The 14192-nt window shown below is 49.4% G+C and overlaps 1 protein-coding gene across 1 annotated transcript in view; it reads right to left on the minus strand.

The window, feature by feature from the left end:
• LOC147092941 (ADP-ribose glycohydrolase MACROD1-like) overlaps positions 1–14192 on the minus strand; it is a 1295420-nt gene that overhangs the window by 122314 nt on the left and 1158914 nt on the right. The window contains exon 6 of the mRNA XM_085976266.1: positions 11062–11180. Coding sequence (XP_085832392.1) covers positions 11062–11180 — 119 coding nt within the window. The remainder of the gene's footprint in view (positions 1–11061; positions 11181–14192) is intronic.

Here is a 14192-nt window from a genome sequence, read left to right on the forward strand (position 1 = left end):
ATAGTTTGGTGACCCTCCGTTTTGATTACATTATGTAGTTTCAGACAACCCAGCTCCTTGCTTCCGGAGTCTGTATCACTTTTCTGTTCGTCTGAACTACTCTCCGTCACCTTATGTACCTTTTTGTACTTCTCCTGTGGAGATTTCTTGCTGCTGGTTTTCTTTCCTGACCTGCAGACTCTTGCTATGTGTCCTACTTTTCCACACTGTCTGCACACTTGGTCCTTGAACCAACAATCCTTATGGTCGTGTGTTGTTCGGCCGCAGCGATAACACTTCATATGACATTTCATTTGTGCCATATTCTTGCGGTCTCCGTTGTATCTCTGCAGCGCCCCGTGCGGCTGCTTCGTGTGATACTGCCATGCTGAAAGCCTTGTCCAGCATAAGATCCTTTTCTGATAGAAGCCGTTTCTGGGTTCCTTCACTTTGAAGCCCACACACAAACTTGTCCCTTAAAGTATCTGCTAGTCCCGTTCCAAACTGGCAGTGTTTCGATAGCTTGCGCAGTTCCGTTAAATACTCAGCATTACTTTCATCTTTATGCTGGTTCCTTTTGTGAAACTTAAATCTTTCTGCTATCAGCAGCGGTGTGGGGTTTAAGTGGTCCTGTAGGATTGCCACTATGCTTTCAAAATCCTTTTCCACTGGCTTCTCTGGGGTTACTAGGTTTCGCAGTAAGCCATACGTTTTTGCACTCATGGAATTCAACAATACCAGTGCTTTCCTGGCATCTGGCACTTCATTCGCCTTGCAGTACACTTCTATGCGTTCAACATATGTCGCCCAATCTTCGACTTCATTGTCGAACGCTGTGACACTGCCACTCTTCGGCATCCCTGGGTGTGGTTAGACTGGCTAAAAATGGCATCTCCCGCGCTCTCCCTTCTTCTCCGCTGGCTCAAAATGGCGTCTCCCGCGCTCTCCCTTCTTCTCCGCTGGCTCAAAATGGCGTCTCCCGCGCTCTCTCTTCTTCTCCGCTGCGGCTAAAAATGGCGTCTCCCGCGCTTTCCTTTCTTCCCCCGCGGACGCTGCTCAGCCCTTGAACACTGGCCGCGCTCTGTGCGTTTTCCTGCGCGCCTCTCTCGTTGACGCCACTCGGTCCTGAACCCCGGCTGCGCCCCGTGCGCTCTACCCTCTCTCTCTTTTTTTTTCTTTTCGTCGACGCCTCTCGGTCTTCAACCCCGGCTGCGCCCTGTGCGCTTTACGCTCTCTCTTACCCCGTCGACGCTGCTCGGCCTTCCCCTGTGCCGTCGGTCGGCTCCAGCCGTCGCTGTCCGGGAAGGGTCTGCGCCGTACCTGCTGCCAGCCCGTCTCGCTGGAGTCTCCACTGAATGGTCAACGCCCGTGCCCCTGGAATCGGCCTTCTTCTGCAGAGTTGCAGGTAGGTTCGAATCGACTCGTCGCCAATGTTAAATCCGTGAATCTTGATGTATGGTGTCCTTCAATAAATAGACAGAGACTTCAGAGGAACAATCAACAGGTGTTTACTGGATGAGGGTTGCTCTAAAACTAACAGTACAGATCCCTACTCAGGGTTATATACAGGTGTGGTCACTGCCGGTACTACAGTATACAGGAGCTGTAAAAAGTAGTTCTCCCCTTAAAGGTACATACACTACACAAACCATCATCAACACCTTCACTGAAGCGTACGAGAGCATGGGCCTTACACTAAACATCCGTAAGACAAAGGTCCTCTGCCAACCTGGCCCCGCCACACAGTACTGTACACAACAAGGCCTTGGACAACGTGGACCACTTTCCATACCTCGGGAGCCGACTGTCAACAAGGGCAGACGTCGACGACGAAGTCCAACACCGCCTTCAGTGTGCCAGTGCAGCCTTTGGTCGCCTGAGGAAGAGAGTGTTTGAAGACCAGGACCTCAAACCCGGCACCAAGCTCATGGTCTACAGAGCAGTAGTGATACCCGCCCTCCTGTATGCCTCAGAGACATGGACCATGTACAGCAGGCATCTCAAAGCACTGGAGAGGTACCACCAACACTGCTTCTGCAAGATCCTGCAAATCCATTGGCAGGATAGGCGCACCAACATCAGTGTTCTCACTCAGGCCAACATCCCCAGCATCGAAGCTTTGACCACGCTTGATCAACTCCGATGGACGAGTCACATCGTCCGCATGCCCAATACAAGACTCCCAAAACAAGCGCTCTACTCGGAGCTCCTACACGGCAAGAGAGCCCCAGGTGGGCAGAGGAAACGCTTCAAGGACACCCTCAAAGCCTCCTTGAAAAAGTGTAACATCCCCACCGACACCTGGGAATCCCTGGCCCAAGACCGCACAAAGTGGAGGAGAAGCATCCGGGAAGGCGCAGAACACCTCGAGTCTCTTTGCTGGGAGTAAGCGGAAGCCAAGCGCAAACAGCGGAAGGAGCGCACGTCAACCAAAGCACCCCGCCCACCCACCCCTTCAACCACCGTCTGCCCCACCTGTGACAGAGACTGTAGGTCCCACATTGGACTCATCAGTCACCTGAGAACTCATTTTTAATGTGGAAGCAAGTCATCCTCGGTTCCGAGGGACTACCTAAGAGGAAATTTTACGTTCGCACTCCTGGTGCAGAGATCCATGAAAAGAACAGGGGTTGCATTTTGCGACCCGTACCGGTGCGTACGAGCCCGTAGGGGCCGTGCAAGTTCTGGGCTTACGCGTGCGCTGGAACCCGGTGACATGAATCAGTCATTCATGAAAGAAAGACTTATGAAATAATACTGAGCGGCCTACGGGTGGCGCTGTCCAGGGAGAGTCTAAATACTCGGGCACGGGCCCAGCTTGCGCAGGACATTCTTAACAGGAACTAGTGAAGGACACAACTAGACCTCCATGTTGTAAAACAGTTGATTAAAGCTTTGTTTAACGCTTAGACCAAGTGCCTAGTAGTTTTCTTACGTCACCCGGCACTTGTGATCTGTCAAGAATCCTCTCGACAGATCCTCCGCGTCCCCGGAAGATGGGCCTCCGCGGGCGGAGAGTTGCGCTATTTGCCCAACTTCCGCCCGCTGAAAGCCTGTCAAATTCTTACGCCTGGTAAGGCCTGCTTTTACCAGCATAAGAGTTTTTAAAAATGGAAAAATAAAATATTATCACTCATTTATAAATGAAAAACTCTCTTAGAAACATAGAAACATAGAAGATAGGAGCAGGAGTAGGCCATTCGGCCCTTCGAGCCTGCTCCGCCATTCAACGAGATCATGGCTGATCATCCAAACCCTAGCACCCGGTCCCTACACTGACAGCCATCCCACCCAAGCCCTATCCCCGTAACCCCACGTATTTAATCCCCCCTAACACTAAGGGCCAATTTTTATCATGGCCAATCAACCTAACCCGCACATCTTTTTCTCAAAATTTTTGTTTAAAATATTTAATTAAATGGCATTTTAATTCATTTAAATATGTAATGTTTTTAAAAAATTGATTTCATGTGTTGGCTTATTTTTTAAGTGATCTGCATTCATACTTTTGACTGTTCTGTACGTACGGGCCTGTCAAAAGTATGAATGGGGATTCTCTTCTTTTATTGGTTGGGCCGGCCCATGTGATCCCAGGAGCACCTACGAGCCGCCTGCGTCCTCTGCCCGCGAGGACCCGGAGAGGCCCAGGAGCGCGAGCTTCCGTATCTCCCTATGCCACCAGGTACATGTGTATATATTTTTACAGGCCAGAGGCGTCCGCCCCGCGGGATAGCCCCCGATCGCAAATGTCGGTCCCAGAAATCGGGAGTTTAGTGGCGGAGCTCAGCAAGGCTGATCCGCTTTCTTTTCTGCCCGTTAGTTGAAATGGATGGCAACTTGTATGGGCTGTGAATTGACCTCTGCTTCCGAATTCCTGATCTGCACTTGCGTTGCGCAAAGCTTGGCACCAGGAGGCATAACTTGTAAAACTGACCCCACTTTTCCTTTCTCTACTCTTGTGTTTCTTTTCCTCTCCACCTTCTTGACCCCCGACCCCTCTCTATTCCACATGCAATTCACCGACTGAGGGAGCTGTTGGGTATCTCCTGCCCAGCCAAGGGGGGCTTTGAACTGGCATCATAGGGCGTGAAATCATTTTAAAATATGAAAAAAGGGCACAAAAGCAAACACATTTGCTGAATAGGTATTTTTTTCTCCCACGTCTCCCCTCGTGACGGGGCTCAGTCCCATGGTTCCAAAGCCGTGCCTTATGTGACGCTGCAGACAGTGAGTATGACATAAGAAAACTACTAGGCACTTGGTCTAAGCGTTAAACAAAGCTTTAATCAACTGTTTTACAACATGGAGGTCTAGTTGTGTCCTTCACTAGTTCCTGTTAAGAATGTCCTGCGCAAGCTGGGCCTGTGCCCGAGTATTTATACTCTCCCTGGACAGCGCCACCCGCAGACCGCTCAGTATTATTTCATAAGTCTTTCATGAATGACTGATTCATGTCAGAGTATCCGCAGGCTATTCCACTGGAGAGCATCACAACCGAGCCTAGTCGGTGTCGCCAACCTGCCAAGACTGCCCTGGAGTCCCTCCAATCAGGATTCCGCCCTTGCCACAGTTCCCGACCACATATCCGCAGCATAACAAAGACCGCCTATTTCCACCTCCATAACATCGCCCGTCTCCGCCCCGTGCCTCACCTCATCTGCTGCTGAAACCCTCATCCCTGCCTTTGTTACCTCTAGACTCGACTATTCCAACGCACTCCTGGCCGGCCTCCCACATTCCACCTTATGTAAACTTGAGGTCATCCAAAACTCTGCTGCCCCGTGTCCCAACTTGCACCAAGTCCCGTTCACCCATCACCCCTGTGCCCCCTGAGATATCTGCGCTCCTCTAATTCTGGCCTCTTGAGCATCCTTGATTATAATCGCTCAACCTTTGGCAGCTGTGCCTTCTGTTGCCTGGGCCCTAAGCTCTGGAATTCACTCCCTAAACCTCTCCGCCTCACTCCCTCTCTCTCCTCCTTTAAGACGCTCCTTAAAACCTACCTCTGTGACCAAGCTTTTGGTCACCTGCCCTAATTTATCCTCATGTGGATCGGTGTCACATTTTTTGTCTTAAAATACTCCTGTGAGGCGCCCTGGGATGTTTTACTACGTTAAAGGCGCTATATAAATACAAGTTGTTGATGTTGTTGTGAAGTCTCCAGGAATTAACGACTAGTCTCCCGGACGCTGCTGTGAGCAAACCGGGAGATAAATCGTCGGGGCAATTGAAAACACTGCTTTTTAAAATAAATTCTTTGAACACTTTTGTTTACTACTTATAAAAGTATTGAACATGGAGAAAAAAAGGCTGTTTGATTGACAGTCAAGAATCATCCACTTGAGTATTGAAGCGTCTGTTCACTTTCCGATTGGCTTAGGAAGGCAGCGCATCATGAGGATGGACATTTTAGGCGACCAACGGTGAGAGTGAGGAGCGGGGCGTTTTTAAAAAATATATTCGTTTATGGGATGTGGGCATCGCTGGTGAGGCCCAGCATTTATTGCCCATCCCTAGTTGCCCTTGAGAAGGTGGTGGTGACCCGCCTTCTTGAACCGCTGCAGTCCGTGTGGTGAAGGTGCTCCCACAGCGCTGTTAGGGAGGGAGTTCCAGGATTTTGACCCAGCGACGATGAAGGATCGGCCGATATATTTCCAAGTCAGGATGGTGTGTGACTTGGAGGGGAACTTGGAGCTGGTGGTGTTCCCATGCGCCTGCTGCCCTTGTCCTTCTAGGTGGTAGAGGTCGCGGGTTTGGGAGGTGCTGCCGAAGAAGCCTTGGCGAGTTGCTGCAGTGCATCTTGTAGCTGGTGCACACTGCAGCCACGGTGCGCTGGTGGTGGAGGGAGTGAATGTTTAAGGTGGTGGACAGGGTGCCAATCAAAAGGGCTGTTTTGTCCTGGATGGTGTCGAGCTTCTTGAGTGTTGTTGGAGCTGCACTCATCCAGGCAAGTGGAGAGTATTCCATCACACTCCTTACTTGAGCCTTGTAGATGGTGGAAAGGCTCTGGGGAGTCAGGAGGTGAGACGCTCGCCGCAGAATACCTAGCCTCTGACCCGCTCTTGTTGCCACAGTATTTATGTGGCTGGTCCAGTTAAGTTTCTGGTCAATGGTGACTCCCAGGATGTTGATGGTGGGGGATTCGGCGATGGTAATGCCGTTGAATGTCAAGGGGCGGTGGTTGGACTCTCGCTTGTTGGAGATAGTCATTGCCTGGCACTTGTGTGGCGCGAATGTTACCTGCCACTTATCAGCCCAAGCCTGAACGTCGCCCAGGTCTTGTTGCATGCGGGCATGGATGCTTCATTATCTGAGGAGTTTGGGGCAGCAGGTCATGTGATGAGAGCTCCTGGAATACGTCCAACCAGAGTTGGCAACCCGAGGACGAGCCCTGTCCTCACCTGCTGACCACACACGCGCATTTTCCAACAAAGGTTTCTGGGTCGTGATCCGAAGCTGATTTTATTTCACACACCGCCCCCACCGCCTTCCCTCACCAAGGGTCACTGAGGTCAAATGAAACATCCCGGCTGAGGGTTTGGAGACTGGGGAGCAAGTGTGAAATGTTCTGGTCTACGAAGCTGTACCGTGCGAGGCAGTGGCTTCCCCTACTGAGTCGTCAGGGGGGGCTGGTCTCTTCCGGGCTCTTAACGGACAAGCGATACCAAGCAGTCAAAGTGTGCTAAACATAGAAACATAGAAGATAGGAGCAGGAGTAGGCCATTCAGCCCCTCGAGCCTGCTCCGCCATTCAATGAGATCATGGCTGATCATCCAAATTCAGTACCCTGTCCCTGCCTTCTCCCCATATCCCCTTAGCATTAAGAAATATATCTAACTCCTTCTTGAATATATTTAATGAATTGGCCTCTACTGCCTTGTGTGGTAGAGAATTCCACAGGTTCACCACTCTCTGGGTGAAGAAATTCCTCCTCATCTCAGTCCTAAATGGCTTACCCCTTATCCTTAGACTGTGACCCCTGGTTCTGGACTCCCCGACCATCGGGAACATCCTTCCTGCATCTAATCTGTCTAGTCCTGTTCGAATTTTATAAGTTTCAATGAGATCCCCTCTCATTCTTCTAAACTCTAGCGAATATAAGCCTAATCGACCCAATCTCTCCTCATACGTCATTCCTGCTATCCCAGGTATCAGTCTGGTGAATCCTCGCTGTACTCTCTCCACGGCAAGAACATCCCTCCTCAGATAAGGCGACCAAAACTGCACACAATACTCAAGGTGTGGTCTCACCAAGGCCCTGTACAACTGCAACAAGACATCCTTGCTCCTGTACTCGAATCCTCTCGCTATGAAGGTCAACATACCATTTGCCTTCTTAACCGCCTGCTGCACCTGCATGCTTACCTTCAGCGACTGGTGCACAAGGACACCCAGGTCTCGTTGCACTTCCCCTTCTCCCAATCTATTGCTGTTCAGAGGTGAGGACACAAGTGAGGACAGACTGTTCAGAAGAAGAAGAAGATGTCTGAGATATAGTCCCAGCCCAGTATTGAGCAGGGCAATGAAAGGAATGGATGTTTCCCCTTGAACAGCCGTCTTCTATTTGGCTGCTCAGAACCGATATTACAAAAGGAATGTAAAGGGACGATATTCGTGTCATTAACACCCAGCGTGTACCAGTCCATGGAGTTTAACGGCATGGGAAAAGGGGCTGAGGTCTGTAACCCTGCGTTACCGTTACTTTTGCACAAGATGAGCACTTTCAATGCGTCAGGAGCCTCACACTGATATAACAGAAACATAGAAACATAGGAGCAGGAGTCGGCCATTTGGCCCTTCGAGCCTGCTCCGCCATTCAGTATGATCACGGCTGATCCTCTATCTCAATACCATATTCCTGCTCTCTCCCCATACCCCTTGATGCCTTTTGCGTCTAGAAATCTATCTACCTCCTTCTTAAATATATTCAGTGACTTGGCCTCCACAGCCTTCTGTGGTAGAGAATTCCACAGGCTCACCACCCTCTGGGTGAAGAAATTTCTCCTCATCTCAGTCCTAAATGTCCTACCCCGTATCCTGAGACTGTGACCCCTCATTCTAGACCCCCCCAGCCAGGGGAAACATCCTCCCTGCATCCAGTCTGTCTAGCCCTGTCAGAATTTTATACGTTTCAATGAGATCCCCTCTCATTCTTCTAAACTCTAGTGAATACAGGCCTAGTCGACTCAATCTCTCCTCATACGACAGTCCTGCCAGCCCAGGAACCAGTCTGGTGAACCTTCGCTGCACTCCCTCTATGGCAAGTATACCCTTTCTTAGGTAAGGAGACCAAAACTGCACACAGTACTCCAGGTGTGGTCTCACCAAGGCCCTGTATAACTGTAGTAAGCCATCCTTGCTCCTGTACAATGACAGGGAACTGACATAGCGTTGGTATATTTTAAGAATGTGGCTCAAACCAAGCACGATGAAGTATCCCGTCTCGCAGAGCATCCAAGCCTCTAGCAAGAAGGCGGTGCCGGAGGGAAGCTTTTCATCTCTGTGTTCACGAAACGAGCAGGGTCATGAGGAAAGAGGCCCGCAGGTGAGGGACGGCGAGATCAGCGAGAAGTCAGCATACCACAGAACTGGCAGCACTGAAAGACTGCTAAGGCAGTCAGGACTATAAGTAGATAAAGACTGGCCTAGATCCCTGAGTCCAATAAACAAGCTTGTGAAGCAGAGATGTAGGTTTAGGTGATTAGTTACGCTATGTAAAACAGCTCACCTTGAGTTGGTAGCGTGGCATCATCTTGGCAGGATAATTAACGACTAAGGGATAAGGCCAGAGACACGTACACCAAGAACAAAGCCGCCAAATAGCATGCTGCACTCAGAAAGTTAGAGCTCTCGGGAGAAGTCGCAAGTCCATAGCCTAGAAGGCAGCCCCCGGAGGTCAAGCCTGATCACCTTGAGTCCGTGGGGAAACCAGGTTGCATTAACTGCTTGCAATTTAATGTAATACAGTGCAGAACAGTTGTATAAAAACAATACCGTCAATGTATTAAAGCCTGTTGTTTAAAACCACTCAGGCCCGAATCACGCAGAAATTATCGTTGAAGGTCGAACCATCTTGCGTTGCGACAGTAACTACGGGCAAGAAATCCGCTAACACATAATTATACCACTTTCCAGACAATTGGCCAGCACCAAGAGGAAATCCTGACCGTACATAATGGCCAACCTGGGTTGCTAGATGTTGACCTGTATACAGCAATAGATTTGAAGGGTCTGAGATCCCGCCCAGCCCCTCATGTAAAAGATCCCGCGGCATTATTTGAAGTTTTCCTGGTGTCCTGGTCAATGTTTATCCCTCAACCGACAGATTAAGTGAATGGACAAAACTGTGGCAAATAGATTTCAATGTAGGCAAATGTGAGGTCATCCACTTTGGACTGAAAAAGGATCGAACAGGGGGCTTTCTAAATGGTGAAAAGCTAAAAACAGTGGAGGTCCAAAGAGACTTGGGGGGGTCCAGGTACATCGATCATTAAAATGTCAGGAACAGGTACAGAAAATAATCAAAAAGGCTAATGGGATGCTGGCCTTTATATCTGGAGGACTAGAATACAAGGGGGTAGAAGTTATGCTGCAGCTGTACAAAGCCCTGGTTAGACCACACCTGGAGCACTGGGAGCAGTTCTGGGCCCCGCACCTTAGGAAGGATATATTGGCCTTGGAGGGAGTGCAGCGTAGGTTTACCAGAATGATACCCGGACTCCAAGGGTTAAGTTACGAGGAGAGATTACACAAACTAGGGTTGTATTCCCTGGAATTTAGGTTAAGGGGTGATCTGATCGAAGTTTTCAGGATATTAAGGGGAACAGATAGGGTAGAGAGAGAGAAACTATTTCCACTGGTTAGTCTAAAAATTAGAGCCAGACCTTTCAGGAGTGAAGTTAGGAAACAGTTTTACACAGAAAGGGCAGTAGAAGTTTGGAACTCGCTTCCACAAAAGGCAACTGATGCTAGATCAATTGTTGATTTTAAATCGGAGATTGATAGCTTTCTGTTAACCAAAGGTATGAAGGGATATGGGCCAAAGGTCGTTCGTAGAGCAGCCATGATCTCATTGAATGGTGGAACAGACGCGAGGGGCTGAATGGCCTCCTCCTGTTCCCATGGTCCTAACCAACATCACTAAAAACAGATCATTTATCTCATTGCTATTTGTGGGAGCTTGCTGTGCGCAAATTGGCTGCCACGTTTCCTACATCACAACAGTGACCACACTTTAAAAAGTACTTCATTGTCTGTGAAGCGCTTTATAACGTCCTGAGGTAAGTTTGTTCCTTCTTTGAGTCTGTGCAGCTTCCAGCCAAGTGTTACGGGTGACACAATTGGCCTCAGTGCCCAATGGTAGGGAAGGCAGGGGGGAGGGAATCAGCCAGGATTCTTGCTCCCAGTCGCTATCCAGAGACTCGTACTGGAAAGTGCACGTGTGTACTTCAGGTGAGACTATCTCTGGAACCTCCTCCGTCCCTACAACCCCCCGAGATCTCGGCGCTCCTCCAGTTCGGGCCTCTTGCGCATCCCCCGATTTCCATCGCTCCACCATTGGCGGCCGTGCCTTCAGCTGCCTGGGCCCCGAGCTCTGGAATTCCCTCCCTAAACCTCTCCGCCTCGCTCTTTCTTCCTTTTAAGACGCTCCTTAAAACCGACCTCTTTGACCAAGCATTTGGTCACCTGCCCTAATATCTCCAGATGAGGCTCGGTGTCGAATTTTGTTTGATAATCGCTCCTGTGAAGCAACTTGGGACGTGTTACTACATTAAAGCCACTGTATAAATGCAAGTTGTTGTTGAGTCAGAGCAACTATGACTACCTGCTGCCACTCGAGTCTGGTGTTTGAAGAATGACCAATTGGACAAGGCACGAGAGAGCCTGGCAGTATTGAAGCCACGTTCAAACAAGAGTAGTGTCTTCATGAGAGGAGAGGAAAGCAAAGGAAAACTATTGACGGCCCTTTTAAAGGACAAAGACTCCTCCTATCTGGTCCTTTGTGAAAGAGGATGCCGAGATTCTCTCTTTAATTGGGATCGATCTCTACTGTACCTACTTAAGTAAAAAATAGCGACTTACAATTGTCCGCAGGTTATTGTCCTCAGCAAGCTTCAGGCTCTTTATATAACAACTCTGTAGCAGCTCCTCTGGAAGCCTTTCCTTCCCCTGCACGATGGGCCCCACCGTGTGAATGACATCTATAGAAATAATAAAGAGACCAAATTCAACCAGACGGTAACTTTTTGCTGTTCTCCATACACGTCAACACTGTTAAAGACTCAAGATCTGCGGGTTAGAGAGCGATGGTGTCGGAAAAAAACCAACTGTGCCTTAGGAAACAGCAGCGAGAGCCACATGAACAGATCACCGAAGATTTCGACCTTTTTTAAAAATACCATCTAATGTCCTGTGATGATGCTCATCGGTGCGCTAGGGTCTGGAGCACAGTTGTGATGTTTAGCTCCGAACCTGTCTTGTCCTTTTAAGATGATTGCTCATGTGGGAATCCGAGGATTAGTTGCTAATTTATCCGGGCCCCAGAAGGAAATCTTGAATCCCCCCAACCACCTGCCATGAACTGGATTCCCTCCTGCAGCACTTACCTTGTACTCTAGTGCCATTACTGAGGGAGTGCTACACTGTCGGAGGTGCCGTCTTTCGAATGAGATGTTAAACCCTGTCTGCTGGGAGAACTCCCCTGCACTTCTTCCAATAGTGGCCGTGGGATCTTTTATGTCCACCTGAGAGGGCAGATGGGGCCTCGGTTTAACGTTTCATCTGAAAGATGACACCTCCGACAGTGCAGCACTCCCTCAGTACTACCCCTCCCACAGTGCGGCGCTCCCTCAGTACCGCCCCTCCGACAGTGCGGTGCTCCCTCAGTACTGCTCCTCCGACAGTGCGGCGCTCCCTCAGTACTGCCCCTCCGACAGTGCAGCGCTCCCTCAGTACTGCCCCTCCGATAGTGCTGCGCTCCCTCAATACTTCCCCTCCGACAGTGCGGCGCTCCCCCAGCACTGCACTGGAGTGTCAGCCTAGATTTTGTGCTCAAGTCCCTGGAGTGGGACTTGAACCCGCAATCTTCTGACTCAGTAATGAGCATGCTACCATGGAGCCATGGCTGACACCTATCCACCAGCTATTGTTTCTAGCTCGCCGTCAGATAAAGGCAGGATTGTACTCTGCTGTGATGCTCCCCACGGTTGCACGGGCTGACCAACGAGGGAGCCACTCAGCGAAGAAAAGGAGGGTTGCCGGCTCCCATGGTACCCCAGCTGGAGACAGCGTCCTCGGGAGAGGAGGTGAGAAAATTGAAAATAAAAAGGATAAAGTCTCTTTAGAATTGAGCCCGATATAGAAGCATGTTCATACATTTTCTCTTGCCAGAAAGCAAAAAAAAAAGAAATTGGAGAGATCTGTAAAAGATTAACAGTGCAATCAAACAGCAAATCCAACTGTCCCTAATCCTGCCAGTTAGAGATCAGACGATTCATTTCGAGCCGTCTATTGCTTTCCATCAATAATCCTTTTCATCTCTGCAAGCTGACAGATGAGACCATGATCAGACATGGCTGGAGGTCGGAGTCTGGGGCACTGATATTTTCCTCACATCAAAGAGACAGAATTGCCAGGGTATTCCAGGTCTTTGGGGCGATGGACAGCGATTTATCGAAGTTAGGTTATATATGTATTGTAATGTTGGAGCGTCTGTTCAAGGAGTCGCAGAGGACAATTTAGGTTCTGCATCACAAAGGTTAAATATAGTGGCACTTGCGAATACATAAAGTCCAATTCAGATTTACAGCTTCAAGACTTCAAGCAATGCTTCCTGCTAGATCTTAAGTCTGTCCACCCACCCCAGACTGACTGTCGTATGATTTATACCGACTGGATTTACGGTCTTTCTGGTATTCAGGCGTGTGAATGAAAATCGTACAATGACATTGAAGTAAGAGACGAAAATCATACCGAACGCTGGTGAAGTTTCTAAGTGTTCACTTGGGTAATATTTTCAGAAGCGTTAAACTCACCAGTGCCCCCCCCGCCGACCCCCATCCAAAATTAATGTAACTTCTAAATTGCGACTTGCACAGCTGGAGGGGAAAGATTGGTCAGAGTTCTCACTCGTGGTTGCTGGCCAGTGTCTCCTGAATTGTGTGTGTGTGCCCGGACATCGGGTGTAAATTGAAAAGAATTTGTATGTATGCAACGTCTTTTATGACCTCAGGATGTCCCAAAACACTTTGCAGCCAAGGAAGTATTTTGGAAGTGTAGCCACTGTTGAAACACACAGCAAGGTCCCACAAATAGCACTGAGATAATGACCAGATTTTAGTTGTTTTTTTAGTGATGTCACATAAGAACAATAAGAAATAGGAGCAGAAGTCGGCCATTCGGCCCCTCGAGCCTGCTCCGCTATTTAATAAGATCATGGCTGATCTGATCTTGGCCTCAACTCCACTTTCCCGCTCCCCATAACCCTTGACTCCCTTGTAGTTCAAATGTCTGTCAATCTCCGCCTTGAATATATTCAATGACCCAGCCTCCACAGCTCTCTGGGTTAGAGAATTCCAAAGATTCACGACCCTCTGAGAGAAGAAATTCCTCCTCATCTCCGTCTTAAATGGGCGACCCTTTATTCTGAAACTGTGCCCCCGAGTTCTAGATTCCCCCACGAGGGGAAACATCCTCTCTGCATCTACCCTGTCGAGCCCCCTCAGAATCTTATATGTTTCAATAAGATCACCTCTCATTCTTCTAAACTCCAATGAGTATAGGCCCAACCTGCTCAACCTTTCCCCATAAGACAACCCCTTCATCTCAGGAATGAGCCTAGTGAACTTTCTTTGAACTGCCTCTAATGCAAGTATATCCCTCCTTAAATAAGGAGGCCAAAAATGCACGCTGTACTCCAGGTGTGGTCTCACCAGCGCCCTGTACAGTTGTGGTTTGGTTGAGGGGTAAATATTAACCAGGACAGGAGGGAGAACTCCCCCTGCTATTCTTCCAATAGTGGCCCTGGGATCTTTTACGTCCACCAGAAAGGGCAGACGGGGCCTCGGGTTAATGTCTCATCCGAAAGGCGGCACCTCCGACAGTGAAGCATTCCCTCAGTACCGCCCCTCCGACAGTGCGGCGCTCCCTCAGTACCGCCCCTCCGACAGTGCGGCGCTCCCTCAGTACTGCCCCTCCGACAGTGCAGCACTCCC

This window comes from Somniosus microcephalus, unplaced genomic scaffold, assembly GCF_052327205.1.
Source record: "Somniosus microcephalus isolate GS21.2 unplaced genomic scaffold, FLI_Smic_1.0 unresolved_chr2, whole genome shotgun sequence".
Classification (NCBI taxonomy): domain Eukaryota; kingdom Metazoa; phylum Chordata; class Chondrichthyes; order Squaliformes; family Somniosidae; genus Somniosus; species Somniosus microcephalus.